The sequence below is a fragment of the Penicillium mononematosum genome (genome assembly GCF_028829835.1).
Source record: "Penicillium mononematosum strain IBT 11891 chromosome Unknown utg000005l:1.0-9366267.0:1.0-9372171.0, whole genome shotgun sequence".
NCBI classification, from domain to species: domain Eukaryota; kingdom Fungi; phylum Ascomycota; class Eurotiomycetes; order Eurotiales; family Aspergillaceae; genus Penicillium; species Penicillium mononematosum.
The window spans coordinates 7,560,275-7,576,810 of record NW_026643275.1 but is presented as its reverse complement, the minus strand read 5'-3'; the positions used below and the strand labels follow the sequence as shown (position 1 = coordinate 7,576,810).

The 16,536-nt window shown below is 48.5% G+C and overlaps 6 protein-coding genes across 6 annotated transcripts; 4 read left to right on the top strand and 2 right to left on the bottom strand.

Moving 5' to 3' along the window:
• Positions 1–211: 211 nt before the first annotated feature.
• Positions 212–1,673, top strand: N7519_011083 (uncharacterized protein; the record flags this gene model as incomplete). The annotated part of the gene is made up of 2 exons (XM_057297856.1): positions 212–1,127; positions 1,186–1,673. The coding sequence occupies 2 exons, from the start codon at positions 212–214 to the stop codon at positions 1,671–1,673; spliced, it is 1,404 nt and encodes a 467-aa protein (XP_057145738.1).
• Positions 1,674–1,885: 212 nt separating this feature from the next.
• Positions 1,886–3,746, top strand: N7519_011082 (uncharacterized protein; the record flags this gene model as incomplete). The annotated part of the gene is made up of 3 exons (XM_057297855.1): positions 1,886–1,898; positions 1,937–2,420; positions 2,471–3,746. The coding sequence occupies 3 exons, from the start codon at positions 1,886–1,888 to the stop codon at positions 3,744–3,746; spliced, it is 1,773 nt and encodes a 590-aa protein (XP_057145737.1).
• Positions 3,747–3,997: 251 nt separating this feature from the next.
• N7519_011081 (uncharacterized protein) lies at positions 3,998–4,495 on the bottom strand (the record flags this gene model as incomplete). The annotated part of the gene is made up of 1 exon (XM_057297854.1): positions 3,998–4,495. The coding sequence occupies one exon, from the start codon at positions 4,493–4,495 to the stop codon at positions 3,998–4,000; it is 498 nt and encodes a 165-aa protein (XP_057145736.1).
• A 1,264-nt stretch (positions 4,496–5,759) lies between these two features.
• N7519_011080 (GMC family oxidoreductase) lies at positions 5,760–9,054 on the top strand (the record flags this gene model as incomplete). Its single annotated transcript, XM_057297853.1, has 10 exons — positions 5,760–5,924; positions 5,980–6,124; positions 6,272–6,358; positions 6,420–6,537; positions 6,604–6,985; positions 7,050–7,167; positions 7,219–7,272; positions 7,334–8,054; positions 8,105–8,482; positions 8,538–9,054. 10 exons carry the CDS (start codon positions 5,760–5,762, stop codon positions 9,052–9,054), a joined length of 2,685 nt encoding a protein of 894 aa, XP_057145735.1.
• A 788-nt stretch (positions 9,055–9,842) lies between these two features.
• On the bottom strand, positions 9,843–12,015 carry N7519_011079 (uncharacterized protein; the record flags this gene model as incomplete). The annotated part of the gene is made up of 9 exons (XM_057297852.1): positions 9,843–9,984; positions 10,059–10,398; positions 10,460–10,717; positions 10,792–11,112; positions 11,178–11,419; positions 11,476–11,578; positions 11,628–11,675; positions 11,746–11,815; positions 11,884–12,015. 9 exons carry the CDS (start codon positions 12,013–12,015, stop codon positions 9,843–9,845), a joined length of 1,656 nt encoding a protein of 551 aa, XP_057145734.1.
• Positions 12,016–15,142: 3,127 nt separating this feature from the next.
• N7519_011078 (uncharacterized protein) lies at positions 15,143–15,376 on the top strand (the record flags this gene model as incomplete). Its single annotated transcript, XM_057297851.1, has 1 exon — positions 15,143–15,376. The coding sequence occupies one exon, from the start codon at positions 15,143–15,145 to the stop codon at positions 15,374–15,376; it is 234 nt and encodes a 77-aa protein (XP_057145733.1).
• Between the last annotated feature and the right edge of the window lie 1,160 nt (positions 15,377–16,536).

Genomic DNA, 16,536 nt, shown 5'->3' with positions numbered 1-16,536 from the left:
GTACTGGGGCATCCGTAAGCACTAGCCATCTCTGTCTTTTAGTTGGACAATCCAACTTCCTAAAAGAGGCAGAGGCATTATGGCCCCATCTATCTGTGACAGCGGCTTAAAACGGCTTAAATTCATTGACTCCACATTCTACAATATAGTGGCGGTTTAAAGTCGGGGGACGGTCCGAGTGATGTCTTCTCCCATACGTCGGTCAGAAAGTATGGCTCACCAGGAAGTCTTTCGAGTACAGCCTTTAGGGTGGGCGAACGATCCAGTGGAAGAACGCTTCAAAGTGTCTACATTGGACTATTTGACAGCCTGTACCTATAATAACTACGCTCTATTCTTTCGTCTGGAAGATGCCGACAAAAATCGAGCCGTGGATGTCCTGAAGGCTGGCCTTGAACGAACTCTAAGCCAAGTACGCCATCTTTGCGGGACAATTGAAAAGGACCCTACCGGTGGACATTCTTTTGTCAAGAAAAAGAATAGTGCCGTCAAATTCTGCGTTCAATGGCTGGACTCTCCAGATATCTGCAAGGACTATCCGTCATTTGATGAGATAGAAGAGGGCAATTTCCGTACCTCCATCCTGGGTGATCTTCAGCGCTGGAGTGTGCCTCCTATGACATACGGAGAGAAGCCAGAGGCACACCCAGATAATAGTCCAGTCGTGGCGTCCTATAAAGCCAACTTCATCCGGGGTGGATTGGTCTTTATTATGCACCATCACCACTTCTCCAATGATGTTATGGGATGGACTGGGCTCACTCACCAATTAGCCGAGAACTGTTATGCAATTGTCCATCAGACAGGGTTCCCCTCGTGGGACACTCGCTGCCTGGATCTCTCTCGTCTGACCAAGCCTGAAGTACGCGAGGAATTGAAAGTTGATGGCCCGCCACCGCCGGAGATCCACCCGGATCATATCCCAGCCCAGAGCTTGCTCTTTCATTTACCCAAGAACAAAGCAGCAGAACTCAAGAAGCTCGCTTCCCCGACAGATGGAACATGGATCTCTACCTACGACGCTTTTTCTGCATTCATCTGGCGCACGGTTACGCGACTGCGGGCCCCAATATTCAAGCCCGATCTGTCCGCGCCTCTATTCTGGGCAGAGGCCATTGACATGCGGCGTCGATTCCACAGCCCCAAAGTCCCCCCCACGCATCCAGCAAAACGTTATTTCCGTAGCGATGTCGTCCACGGCACCTGTCCCTGCCCCGAGCGCAGCAGAAGTCATCTCGGAGTGGCCGTTGCCAAAGTTAGCCTTTTACATCCGCCAGTTGACCAACAGTGCCACGCAGGAGGCTTTGGACCTGGCACTGGAAATGGTGGCCACGGTACGCGATAAAACAGCGCTGAACATTCGAATTGATTCACTGCCACCGATGTCGGTGCTCCAGACGGATCATCGCGATGCCAACGTTTCAAGTGCCAACTTTGGCTTTGGCTCCCCAGTTACATACCGTCATCTGATGGACTGTGTTACCCAAGGTGTTTTTATCATTTACCCACCGCGCGATCTGTCTCCCGAGTCGGATGATGGGCCTGAGTTCTCTCTTGCGTATGAGAAGAGCCTGAAGCAGGCACTCATCGAGGACCCGGAGTGGAATCGGTACTTTGAATACAGGGGTGTGGATAGCGTGGATGCTCGCTACGAGGATATCTCTTCCGTGTAAATGCAAATATCTTTGAGGAAGGGGGCTACGTACCTAGGTAGATATGCGTCGAGTTTCTGCACAATCGAATGAATATTGATTTCATTGCCTCTTTGAGAAACCTAGGGTTAACCATGGCCGCTCTTCATACTTAACCAAAAGTCTAGAGTCCCACTATCTGAATCTGAAGCAAAGCATATGGTATTACGGATAATTCGACTTTAATATCCCGTATGACTCAAGATGGTACGTGTCACGTGTATAGATCTGATGTCCTTTCTGAGGCAACGACGCCCTCGGTGCTTTCTTTTCCGCAATTAACATCGACCTTCACATTTTGGATTTATTGCTACCACGACTCCTGCCTCATCATAAAAGCCCTGTCACTATTCAGCGGTTTACCAAGCTGTCTCTAGCAGAGCGACTCTCCGCCTCAAACATCATGGCGCACAACATGGGAAAAGAAGCATTCCCTCTCTTTCAGTATAACGAGTTCGATGTGGGGGCTCTCTGTCACCTTGCAAGCGAGATGCGACGAGGTCTCAGGTGCACATGCGATTTGAATCAGCGTCCAAAACGAGGCGGCTACAACTGGGCAGTTTTCGTTTTATTTGAAGATGGCCTTGAATGGGTTCTTCGCTCGCCAGTGCAGAATCATCCCAGTGTGTCTGATGAGAGTGTCGTCAAACTTCTTTTAAGCGAAACTGCTACGCTTAAATACCTCAAAACTTACACAGATGTACCTGTTCCTGATGTTTATTCATATTGGTAAGCGAACTGCAAGGTAAGTCCCGTATCATGGAGCTGATCTTCGGAAGCGCCTATCCAAACAACCCTATCCGGATCCCATACATTTTGATGAGCAAGGCGGAGGGCAAGTCGTTGGAAGCAATGTGGGAGGGGAACGATCTCCATGATCACCTGGATTCACTCGATGTCAAGAAAGTGATGTCCCAACTTGGCCACATTACTTGGAAGCTTGCCCAAGTCCGGTTTGCCCAAATCGGGTCTCTATTTGAAGAAAATGGATATTTTGTTATTGGAGAATGCCTGTCAAAAGGCCACATACGACATAAGAGACAGTCCTTGAAAGGAATTCCTCGCGGACCTTTTATCAGCGAGAGTGAATTCTACCTCAGTCTCATAGCGGTTTTGATCAAGCACGCCGAAACGCTACCATTGGGCCACCATTGCTTCGCTGCACCAGTGCCATCTAGGAATGACTACCCCAGCAGGGATATGTGGCGGGATGCCTGCGATCTTCGGAATGACTTCGTCACTGTTGGGCAAAAAGCCGACAGCGCCGCAAATAGAGTTGACTATGTTATTGCTGCTCAGGCGCTCAATCATTTGATCTCTCAATATTCGGCCAACTGGTCCGGAATCACATATCCGGTCAATTTTGCACTCTGCCACCCGGACCTCACGATGAGCAACATATTTGTCGACGATCAATACACAATTACGTGCATCATCGATTGGGCATTCACCACTACTGTGCCCCTTCCCTTACTTCTGTCACCTCCCGGGTTTCCTCAATCGCGGCACAGGCTAGATGATAAATTCTACGTCGGTTTCAAAGATGGATTCAAAGATGCAGCGGGACCTGATTCGCACAGTCCAGCAATGGGCTTGTCTGTCCCCAAAGCCGTTGAGTGCGTTAAAAATAGCCAATTTGCTTGGTGTCTCGCAAGGTTCCTAGCATTCGATTCTACTGACGACGTTTCACTTTTTCGTACCATGTGGGAATCAGTCTACCCATCGCACCAGAAGCTCGAGACATATTTCTTTTTACAAAGAGCTCTGCCATGTTATCGAACCCTTTACAAAAAGATCAGACAAGACGACTTGTCGGAACCCCCAATCCAACAGTTAGAGACCGATCTTTTCACCAAACCATTGACCTTCGAGCTTTCTTTGGCTCGTCATTTGACAATGGTTTCAGACTGGGGATCCAACTATGACCCGTTCAAATGTGCTGGCCTCCGAGATACAGGGCAGATATTCATCACTGAGCGACGGCTCTGGCGATGGATTTTGGAATACAAAAATCAACATCGCGACAGGTTCGGCATTGAGGAGTGCGAGTTTTGAATATCAACAGTTGGAGAGAAATAGGTGCCCAAATTTGGTTTATACAGTTTATATGGAACGGGCAAGTGTATTATTAGAAACAAAAGCAACGAGAGTATAATTACGGACTTAATCCATATCTCATTCTCCAGTCCTCAAAAGACCCACAACCCAAGTGACCAAGCAGTTTTCTGGCGAAATTAGTTAGTCTATTTTGGCCAACGTCCTTACTCATGTATATTACTTACCAGGGCATGTCACTTTTGGTGTACTTAAAAGAAGTCCGCCGTATTGGTTCGTCGAGTACAACCGAAAGGCTCATCAATGAACCAAGTGTCATGCTGCTGATCATAGACAATGGGATAGGTAGTATCCGGATCACAAAGCTTGTCGATTTGAGTCTCGTCGACAGCACTGATAGTGAACCAGTAGTTGTTGGTATCCTCGCTAACCTTCTCACATTTGTAGAAGAAACCCGTAACACCAGGACCAAAAACATCGCTGCGGAAATCGACGGCCAACTTCTTGTTGAGGTTGATATTGTCACAGTCCTGCTTCAAGCCCTCCACAGAAGCCGTCCCCGCCGATTCGCTGGTATACCCTTTCGCCGTGTGGGTTCCGCTGGCTGACCATGTCGATGCTGGTAGGGATAGTTTCTGGGCAACCTCGGCTAGTAGCAGGCTGTTCGTGATAGTTGCGGCAGAGCAACCGGTACCAGCGCTCATGAGGCCCAGGGTTGTGAGCAGAATTGAGGTCTTGATTTGGACCATGTTGAATTGAGGGGAAGTTGATTGTGAGGCGGTAGTTTGGATTCTTGCATTTTCTGGGGGATCTGCGGTTTAAATGGGGGGGTTTATAGGTATCATTTACCTAAAGTTCCACTTTGTTTATAATAATTGAATCTAGTATTGTCTGGCAAAAGTCACCGAAAAGGGTCTGGGGATATCATGATCACCCCAATGTCCAAATTAGGGTATCATAGCCGCGTCTATGATACCCCGTTGCAGCCTGGGAAATATTGACACCTAAGGCATCCAGATATAAAAATTATTTTGACAACAAGTTTCCAAGACGTGCCCTTGGGCATCTTATGTCTTCGTCCTATTAATACTTACTTTGTTAAACAATTGCTGGTTTTTATGATATTTGCAGCCTAATATTTTTTTAAACAAAAAATGTGCACTCTTTCAAGCCTATACCGCTGGACTCACAGGAACCCCCGGCTGGTTTCAGAGCAAAAATTACTTTGTTTTCCTACTAATGGAATTTACTTCTATTCACTAGCTGGATACAGAGCCCACTGTTTACTCGCTGAACCGAGGACATAATTCCTGTCTCTTGCTAGAACTGCCATCGAAGGGTTCGATATCGACAAAAGCACGTCTGCATATGTACGGAGTACGGATAACAACATTGCTGCCTACGGAGTATTGGCAAATGGTCCCTTAATCTATATACCACACAGGATCGATATCAGAGGCTCGGCGGAGATTCCAAGATATCCCGCCGACGATATTCCGCCCAAGGGATTCCGCCGACCTTCTCGCCGAAGATATTCCGCTGATCGGATCCTTCGTGCAGATCAATTAACACCCTTCCTATATTATCGAATAACGCTCATGCCCTGCAGGGCTTGGTTCCTATGTTCTAAGCTTTGGGTATTTCGTGAGATTTGATAGGTCAAGCCCATCATCTTATCTTCATATCAATATCCCTGCAATTCTAGCGGAGACCTCCGACAGTCCTCCATCCTTTCCAAGGCTACCTAATGATAACGTGCCAGGGAGTACTCCGTACAGCCACTGGAGTTGATTAAACTAAGATCACAATGCTCCGGGGCCGGTGGACCCCGTGAAGATCTTCGATGAGATTTTTCTCTTTGAAACGTAGATATGATAAATGGCTAAATATAGCGGGTTGATCTCGGGAATATTTAGAACTCAATCTATCAACGTCTAATTTGTCGCGTGATCATGTCTCTCGCACCCTTCCTGTCCCTTGCATTGGGGAATTCCATGCTATTGACCGACTGACATGGCTCTCTCACCTCGAGCCGCCCTCTTTGACCGGGGTCCAAGGCTGCTGAGAGACATTTGGGCGCTGACTGGGATTGCCATTCTCACCGTCGCCTTGAGAGTGACTGCGAAAATAAGAATTCGGAAGTTTGGCTGGGATGACATTCTTATGGTTTCGGCTTTGGTTAGTCTGTCTACGTCGTTCGAAGATCAAAACTGACCTGTTGCCTGGCACTTAGTGTCTTACTATAATCGGATCAGCTCTGCTTACTGTGTGCGTCAACCATGGGTTTGGTCGCCATGTTTGGGACCTTGACTCAAAAACGGTCGTTCCCAAAGTCATCATGTTCGACTACTTGACGCAGACATTCGGCATTTCTGGCGGTACTTTGGGTCGCATTTCCTTCATTATCTTTGTCATTGAGCTACTGGGCACCAGAAGATCACATAGAGTGATCCTGTGGATTATAGTTGGGTTGCAGATCTTGACCAACGTGATAATGATCATAATTCTATTCGTCCAATGTCCAGGACATGGTTCTGCTATCTGGACGCAGCATGGGAAGGATAAATGCTGGGATGTCCGCGTCCAAGCATACTACGGATACTATCAGGGCTGTACGAGCTTCCATTCATTATTTATCCTGTACAAATGTCTGCGACTAATCAACTTCAACAGCGTTTAATTCGGCCACAGACCTTTACCTGGCGATTTTCTCAACCTATATATTCTGGAGTTTGAATTTGAAATTAAGGGTCAAGTTGGGCTTGGTCACGCTCCTTGGATTGGGCATTTTGTGAGTCACCGACGTTGACCCTATTTCATAAGATATCCAGCTAACAGAGTTATCTCTTGGATTCAGTGCAATGGCAGCATCCGTCATGAAAGCAGTGCAAACCCGAGTCCTCGCATACGCACACGATGATCCAACTGTCGCAACCGTCGACTACGATCGCTGGCTGTACATCGAAGCCTACGTAGTCATCATAACGGCATCAATACCTTGCATCAGATCCCTGATACGATCTGTTCGAGGAGGGACTGGAACTGGACGGAGCGCATATGAGTTGAGTTCGTCATATGCCGGAAACTCTATGTCCGCGCCCAGATCCCGGAGGTTGGCACCGAAGTCGATGATACGTATCCCTGAAAGTTCCAGCGCGGATGATATTCTGGAGCGGAATAATACCGAGGTTGACAGAGTACACGAGACGAGGGATTTGAAAACTTCGGCACATGTCAATGTATAAAATTCTATGCGAGATCCAATATACGATAGACGGATTCAAGATATAACACGACCTGTAGATTTCGCCTTGTGATGACGATGCATCATCGAAAGGGGCAGTAATCCAATCGCGGGACTCTGAGACTGGCATCACCGCCCTCAAGCCAACCTCACCTCATCGCCAAAACAAAATCCAAAGTTTTTCTCGGTAAATCCAAGGCACAATGTGGCCCTTTTCAACATATCCAGAGAAGACAGCGGACGATGTAGCCGGAAAGACGTTCGACTACATCATTGTCGGTGGTGCGTCTCACTTCCCCTGACCAAGAGTCATCAATTCAACTAAACCCAAACCTTTGCTTAGGCGGTACGGCTGGATGCCTAATTGCGCACCGCCTTTCTGCCTCCCCAAACGTCTCAGTTCTAGTGTTGGACAAGGGTCGCGTCAACGCCGGGGTTCTCTCACGGATCCCGCTACTTGGCATCCTACAGAGCGGGGTCGTCCGCTACCACGCCGAACCCAACGCGCATTTGCGCGGGCGACATGTGCAACTTCTGGCTGGCGAAATGCTAGGTGGTAGCAGTCGCGTTCACTCCATGGTATGGAGTCCCGGCGGCCGTCCCGAATTCGACGGCTGGGCACGTGAGCTTGGGTTGGACGAATGGAGCTGGGAGAAGGTAGCACCGGCTTTTGCGCGGGTTGAGAAGGCAACCCAACGGAAGGGAGCGGGCGATCTAGGGCTCATGCCGTATGTAGACACGGCGATGCAAAGGGTAGGACTGGATGACGGAGGGGGAAAGCGAGGCACTCAGAGATATACCCGCAGCGAGGTCTCGGTTGATGCGGAAGGGAACAGGGTCTCTGCGTTGACGGCGTGGCTGAATGCCTCGGTTGTGAATGAAAGGAAGGGGCGACTGACGGTGTGTACAGGTGTGACAGCGGCGAAGCTAGAGTTTTCGGATGACGGAACGAGGGTTACTGGCGTATGGATTAATTCCGGAGGGAGCGACATTTTGGTCAAGGCCCAACAGGAGGTTATTGTCTGTAGCGGCGTCTTTGGCACACCGCAGCTGCTCATGCAAAGGTTGGTCGCACTCTCCCGATATCCTCGTTTCTGATGCTAACAGCGAGCAGTGGCATCGGCCTTAAGGACCATTTGTCTGCTCATAAAATTCCCGTGGTGCATGATCTCCCCGCAGTGGGTGCGAATTTAACGACTCACATCCTTGTACCGGTCATGACAGAGCTTCCACTCAAGCACACACTGCATATTATTCAGACGGTGGCTATCCTATGGCACTTTGTGCTGTGGCTCTTTTCCGGGACTGGAGTGCTTGCCTCTAACGGTCAATGGGGCGCCGCATTTTTGCACTCGGATACGCTGGACGAGTCAACAATGACAGTGACTCCTCCTGAAGACGGTGAGAAGGAAGTCACAGACCTTGAAATCTTGATTACCCCACTCAGCACGCTCATCGAGCACGGTGTCCCAGGAGTGCCCTGCATGACGTGGTATGCGGCTCTTGTGCAGCCTCACACCACCGGCAGCGTTGAGCTCACGTCTCAGCTTTGACGCGGAAGCGCCGCTGAAAATTACACTCCCATTGCTGGTTGATGCACGGGATAGCACGCGGCTGCGCAAGGCGGTGCGGTTCGCTATGCGGTTGGCAGACGAGTTTGCGGGACCGGAGGTTGGGTATCCACACCCGGCACCATTAGTGATGGCTCCCGGGATGGGTTTGGAGTATTTAGATGGTCTTATGAACAAGAAAAAGAGCAAGAGTGACAAGAGAAAGCTTACAAAGGCGTTGCCACCACAGAGGAACGCTTGGAGAACTGTGACTGACACGGAAATCGATGAGTATATAAAGAGGCTGGTGACAGGGAGCTATGATCCTGCTGGCACGTGTCGGATGAGTCTTACAAAGGAGGAGGGTGTAGTAGACCAGAGCTTGAAGGTACACGGAGTGCGCAATTTGCGAATTGCAGATGCAAGTGTGCTTCCCCGGTGTGGAGGTGCTTCGATCTCGGCGTCCGTTTATATGATTGGGGAGCGGTGCGCTGAGTTTGTCATGAAGAATTAGTTACTTATATGAAGATCGGATCTCCCTTCGTATCTATTCCAAGAGTAGCGTGTGCAAGGTTTTAGTCCGAACCATTCTATTCAAGTATCATTTATCTGGGCATTGACGCATGGCAGTAACATGCTATAACTGCCTAAACTGGTGACAAACTTCATAGTCAGCCTCAACGATGAATTTCGGTATCTTCCATAATCTCAAGATAAATCTTTAGACACGCAGAAGGCTTATTTTATGCAGAGACAGTAGATCACGTTCCCACCTACCCTAGGTAGCACATACCATACCTCAACCGGTGACTAGCTGGCCTCTGCGATGTTCATTGCATCCGGAGAAACCTTGGAACATCCTGGCGTAAGCATATTGTAAACCACCACCTGAAGAGATACATCTTTGGACTGATAGTGAAGTATTTTATGACATGGACAGTTGAGGGACGCAAGGTTTTCAACCTTGGAACATTAAGACTACAGTAATCCCCACAATCCATCAGCACACTGTCGCTTTGCGGGTTTTAATGATGGATAAGACCTTAAAATTAACAGAAGTTTTGCCAGGCTTATTGCGCAAGTTGGACGCCGGACAGGTATCCATTCGTATCTTATTATATTGCCCAAAAGAAGATATGAGCATCCCATATTAAACAACTTTCCAAATCCCCCTCCCTGCAAAAGGCCGAGAGTGGATATTTATACAACCGAGTCGATCTCGTGGAACAGCTCCTTTCCCACCGCACCATATCCAACGCACATGTGCGATGTGCCAATAGACTTCGATGAAGGAAGTTTCATCTAAGCATCAGCTTCAATCTTCTCGGTAATGGTACCATCCTCTTGAACAACAATCTTGTCCACGTTCAGGGAAGCCTTGACAGGGTTGGGCTGCTGGTAGACCCACTCCAACTGTTCGAGGGTTCGGCCTTGAGATTCGACACTGTAGTAGCAGGAGTTAGCACGGAAGGGTTCTGGCATGCGAGAGGATAGAGATTGGAATCCAAGTATACGTACCAGAAGAAGTACCAGAAAACGGACTCGAGAACGTCCCAGCCGACGAAGATCCAGAAGTAGTTGGTAGAGATGTTGGCAAGACCAATGGGCGTAGCGAACTGACTGATGAAACTAATGCTGCTGACCATGAAGCCTGACAGGGCCAGACCCTTGGAGCGAGTAGTTGTCTCCAGAGCCTCGGCCGGAATGACACCCTGGAGGGGAGTGTAGGTGAACGAGAAGATCACGTTGAAGAGGTAGTAGAAGGCAAGAGCGGCCTCGCCCTTGGTCTTGCCAATGACACCAGTATTGGCGACTTCCTGTAGGATACCGGCGTTGATACCCAGGGCGACAGCGCATGCTGTGTATTGGTTAGCCGGGCTGGTCATGATAAAACCGGGATGGGGGGAAACGAGACTCACCAAGAGTACCGAAGATAAGAACAGGGCGACGACGCATCTTGTCAGTGAAGAACACGGCGGTCAATGCACCCACAGCTGAGACAATAGAGTTGACGAGGTTAAGCAACAGCTGGGTTGAGCTGGACTCGTATCCGATAGCCTTGAAGATAGTGGCGTTGAAGTAACCAAGACCATTTCCAGACCACTGTCCGAAGACGGAAATCATGATGACCTGGGCGAAACGCCAGCGTCCACTTTTCGTCAGGATGAACGGTCGGTCTAGCGAGTTGGGCACCTTGGTCAGTTGCTATTGCGACAAATAGTCTTGATTGCATCGACAGTGCAAAACTTACAATCCCACCATCTCTTGTCAATACCATCAACCCGAATACCCTCCTTCATTTCCTCAATCTCAAGGCGGACCAATCGAGCGTTGGGGTCACCATTACCGTGATACTTGACCAGGAATGCTTCTGCCTCTTCGTTCCGGCCGTTGGCGATGAGCCAACGAGGTGACTCGGGGATGAACCAAACAGATATAATAACGATAATGCAGGCGAAGCACTGGCAGATGAAGGGAATGCGCCATGAGTAGTTGTTGTCAATGAAGTTGGTACCGTATGTGAGAGCGGCGGCAGGGATGGAGCCACCGAACCAACCACAGTTGTAGAAGCCTGTTCTAGCATTAGAACTGGTATAATGTATAATCTCTCCTTTCCAGCAAGATCAAAATACTCACCGACGGCACGACCACGCCAGTGAGGCGGGGAAATTTCAACGGCATAAGCAGGAGCGGAGACGACCATGATTTGAATGCCGAGACCGAGGATAAATCGACCGACAACAAATTGCGGCAGTGTCATCGCAGTAGTAATAACGATGGACCCGATAATAATGACCCATCCTCCAATAAACATACACTTGCGACGACCAAGTCTGTCGGAAATGATGGCGCTGATGGGAGTGCAGACAATGGAACCACTAGGAACAGTTCATATCAGTTGCCATAATCTGTGTAGAGCAAAGAGGAACCATACACTGTGTAGAGTGAAGTAACAAGGGAGACCTTGGGGCCATCCATTCCGGTCTTGAAGACATTCTGATAATGGTCCATGGCGAGAATGGATCCCATTAGAGATCCTATATTTGGTTAGTTAATGCCATATTCCAAGGTTGAGAAAACACGCACCATCGTAACCGTTGGCACAGGCGCAGCAGAATGCAACAAAGATACAGACTGTAATGGTCGTACCAAATGTTAGTGTCTAGCAAATATATGCGGCCCTAGTTGAAAAGTCGTAACTCACAGTACAAGTGCAGGGATTCCTTGCTCCATCTTTCGATCTTGGTCTCTTCGATGGCAGCGAAAAGATCGGCCTGTATTATTCCCGAGGCATAGATCAGTATTCTGCCGGTACAACACTAAGAATTGGAAGATCACTAACGTTTTGGACCTCCTTGGTCTTTGCGCCGTGACGCTTAATAGTCTCTCCATAGCCACCGATAACTCGAGCAGGGTCTTCAACAGAGGTGGAGATGCCGTACACCTCCTCTTGTGCCTTCTTGTCTTCCGCCATGTTATATAATGTTGTATTGGAATCGACGATCTCGGTGTGACCCAGTCGGTGATAGACGGGATTGGTGGGACTAATCGTGGAATTCCATGAACAGTGGGGTAAGATGAGGTTCTTATAATGTTAGCATGTCCGATCATCGAGTAATTAAGGAAATGACTACAATCCTCTTTAGGAAAAAGTGGGTGGAGTCTCCGGTTCCCCAGACTTCTCTATTTCCTTGTGACCCCGTGGCCGAAGCTCCTTGTTCTCGCCAGTAATCAACGCCTCTAGTTGGTGGCTTTTCTAAATACCTCCGCCTCCGGATTGGAATTGGACATTCTCCAATCATAACATTCCGCCCCACTATACTCGACATGTTTCGATTCTCATATAGAAAGAAATTAGGGTCTGATGCCTGGATGATCGGCCCTGTATTCCGTTTAGCGAAACTAGGGAGACCTGTTCGAAACATCAAAACTGTTGGGGCTAGCCCCTTTTTGAATGTATCTGGCTAGTTTCAATGCAGGAGCAAATGAGCCTCGCAAGTCTAGAATTCAAGACAGTAACTAATTCTAGACCAATGTAGGTGCATATTTACATGGGCCTGGCAAGATTGCTTGATTTACTCGACTTCTTAATGAGTGATGTGTTAATGTATTATTTTAGAGCTCTTGCTTATACAGCTTGACAACTTCGCATGTTTTTACCATCTGATAAGGCTGTATGTCCAAGAGGAGACATCTCGCCTGATGCCCCAAGTATTTCCATACTCGATCTTTTGGTCTCACGGGAGAAACCTTGGAAACGTTGCACGGAGGCCACTGTCCGCGCGGAGGGTTCTCCGTGCTGGATCCCTCACGGCCTCCCGTGTCCTTCCCCCACAATCCGCTAAACTGTTTATAGCGGACTCGACGTCTTGTGTTAGCTGCAGCTGTGGCGTATCCCGTTAGATTACGGTGGAAATATGCCATTCCTCGATCACTACGCTTTATCGAATTTCGGCCCGAATCTGCCATAAAATGTTCACCGGAAACGCCATTGAATCCAAATACTAACCGTGCGTTACTTTAGGCTTGTATAAACACCAACACAAAGGTCAGATCAGTCTAAACTCGCTTGACAGAGCGCCATTTCGACGGGGGTTGGGCCGAAGACGAGGATGATATCACAGGTCCGGGCCGAACTGAGAATTACTAGGCGACAGGTCCGGAAAGGAAATATCGTAAGGGACGCCCAACAAAGGCGTAGAGTCTTTTCAGCCACTCATACCCTCCGGACGGAGGAGTCCCCAAGAGAATCATTTCTCGTCCCGTGATGTCTTGGCAGCTGAGCTGACTGGTATCTATTAGAAAGGGAGAGTGTCCAGGAGGCTGGGGAATTGGCGGGAGACCGTCTGCCAATCGATTGTCGGCACAAATCTCCCAAATCTTTCAGGGCACATCGAACGACGTTAGTGGGAGACACTAAAAGACAATCCCTGTGGAGAATCCTGGAGTTTCTGGGGTCGGAGTCTCCACTCGGGAAGCTCGCCAGTCACAATTCCCCGATGTCGGGAATCAGCGGGCCTCGGCTCTTTTTTCCCAATGGCCGGAGAATATGGCATTGTTCTTGCCATCTTGCTGGGAGGCGAATTCAGAATAGTAACATATATTCATGCTCCAGCATTGTGAGTATTTTATCTGCTAGGACAATGCACTTGAATACATGTTGTGTAGGCAAGAGAATGGCTCTTTACATACGCACGAGACTTATGTTAACTGCATGTATGTCTTTACTATATGCATCTACTGCGTTTAGATCGGAAATCGTCGACATTAACCCTCTTCGTAAACTAATTTTGTAGTATTCCGGTATATTGAGCTGATACAAGCCTCCGCATGTTTAACTTGACTAATTCCTGAGCGTATACGGAATACTCCGTACGGAGTAAATCATAAGTCCAAGCCTCGCCGGGCATTGGCACCGCGCTAAGGAAGCCTACGATGATGGTCCTAGCGCTAAATGTACATACACAGTCTACACGCCCACCTGAACTTCCTAAGTCGCTACTAAGACATTATACTCTTTCCTGTTAACCTTGGAAGACAACGAAGTCTATCATTTCGAAACAAGAAGGGCTGATCACCAAAGCAAGACGGACGGTCCAGTGCTTTACGTTCTACGTATTGGCTCCAATGGTTAGAAATATCTGTCAGGGTCGCCAGACAGCCTGGGAACCCTCAAATCGACGAACAAGTCTCTCTTGCACTCATCAAAATCAGAGCATCGTTCCCTCGATCCCTCTTGGAGTTTTGTTCATGCTGTCGGTCAAGTCAACAAACCAATAACATGTTCTCCTGGTCTAAGGGAGTACCTAAATCTCTGAGCTGTTCAGCAATAACCACCTTTCCCCCTTCAATCATCACAGGTCCGTGAGAACTGACTTTTCTTTTGTCTATTTGCGACTCTCTACTGACGCTCCCTCTCGATACAACCATATTCCGAGGGAAAATGCACTGCCCACCGTGCGGTACTACGTAGAGCTGTCTGTGTCGGCTTCTCCAGACTGTTGGGTGTGGCTGCCTCGATAGGTCTTGGGGCTTGGGTGGAGGCAGCAGCGCAAGGGGGGTTGTCCGCTGTTTCCTCCTTATCAATCAATTTTGTATTTGAGGCGCGGTTGGGTAGGAGTATTGAGGAGGTGCATCTCACTAGCGGTAACTTGAAATGGTATGTCCCCTAATGTGTGGATTCTGGAAGTTTCAACCTATAGAGGAACCAGTGCTAGTTAGCCATTCATCTTGTCGCAAATGTCAGTTATGGTTTGTCTTTGGAGAGATGGTTCAAACGGGGGATGAAAGGCCAATGCGATTGTTGGAGAACATTGGAAGGGTACCGCCAGGACTATAGTAGATGAGAGGAAAGAGGTTGTCACGCCGACAGGTTGTTGTGAGTTATGTACGTGGCTAGTTTTTCTGTTTGTCAGTAGATAATCAATTATTCTTCTCTCTCGCTCTCCCTTTCTCTCTCTCTCTTTTTCTCTCTCACTCTGATATTAGCAGTGAGATCACAGGTACCTCAAACTCCAGAGGCAACCAGACCGGTTACATTCAAATTCCAACTTCTCTTTGTTCACAATCCAATCCTTGAACTGCATCTATCAATAAGCAGAATGCTGAGAAAACCTGGAAACGCGAAGGTGCAGCCCAGAAGCCCGACGACTGGCTCGCAAATCAAAAGACCGCGTCTCCTGGCCCCCGCGGGGAGGGATCAGGTCAATGTGAATGATGGCGATTCTCAGCAAGTCCAAGTCCAAAAAATTGTTTCAAGCGCAAAGGAAGAAATTCGATCGCAGAAATGGGCTGTGATAGTCGCCAGTGCCGCTAAACAGCCATATGACTCCTAAGTCCAACAATACAAGGAATGGAAAAGTACGTACTTGTCACATTTCGAAGCAAATCTCATGAATGCCCTTGCAATCTAACCAACATACAGGAGCTGGCTCAAAGCACGATGACCACTGCTGCATCTGCCTTCGGGCCGAACGGGAACGTCACATGCAGTGTCATACGTGCAAAATCGTATTCCATCCAGAATGCTTGTCCCGCGGCTCGTACAGTATTCGGAACCACACCTTTTATTGTTCGATATGCATTAATCGATCCTGGGATTCATCACCTCCGGATACCCTACCTGTTTCTCTTGAACCTACCTCAGCCCAAACTCATGATCCTCCGAGTCATACAACCACGGACAACACGAATGCTGCGTCGATTCCTCATCTGCAATATCCTACACCGAGTCTAAACCTGCAACGGGAGGGACATCGGGCCCAATCTGCCACAAGAGTGTACGGACCTCGCAGAACTGATCGAAATACAAACCACGACATAGCACATCCGGGTCCTGCTGTCCAGACAGCTACAGAGAGCCCTCAAGGCACTGACCACCAACGCAAATTGGACTACAGGCTGTCCAGCGACGTGATTTCATCGCTTTATCATCTATATCGTGAACTTGAATCAGTCGAGTCGCTCCGAGCAGAAATTGAAGAGCTGCGTGCCCAGAACACCAAGTACGCTGAAACCATCAAAATGAACAAAAGATTTTGAGACGTTCTGCTAGCAGGTATCCAAAACTCGCAAACGATGGACGCACGGTTCGTGGGTACCGCCCGAGAATATCAATGATATGTTTGCGGATTTGGAGGAGCTGGTGGGTTCAGAAGGGCAGACAGCTTCAGCAAAGGAACCCAAGTGAAGTCTTGTGCAGTCTCTCAACGCCTAAGTGTCGAGACTCGTGTTCTCGTTTATCCATTTCAAAAACCAAAATTGATCCTTTTTTTCCCCTTTATGTGTGTGTAAATGACAACGCCTTCATGTACAATACGATAGGCCCATCCATCTATCATAACTGGGGAGGTCCATGGGGTAGATAGCCAACCCATTAAGCGGGGATTAAAACCTCTCTAGGACTGCAATACTGTGTATGTATATGGAGGATATCAATGACAATGTCCATACGTGCCGTCAGCGAAGTACAGCACCTGGGCAAAATTTGATCATG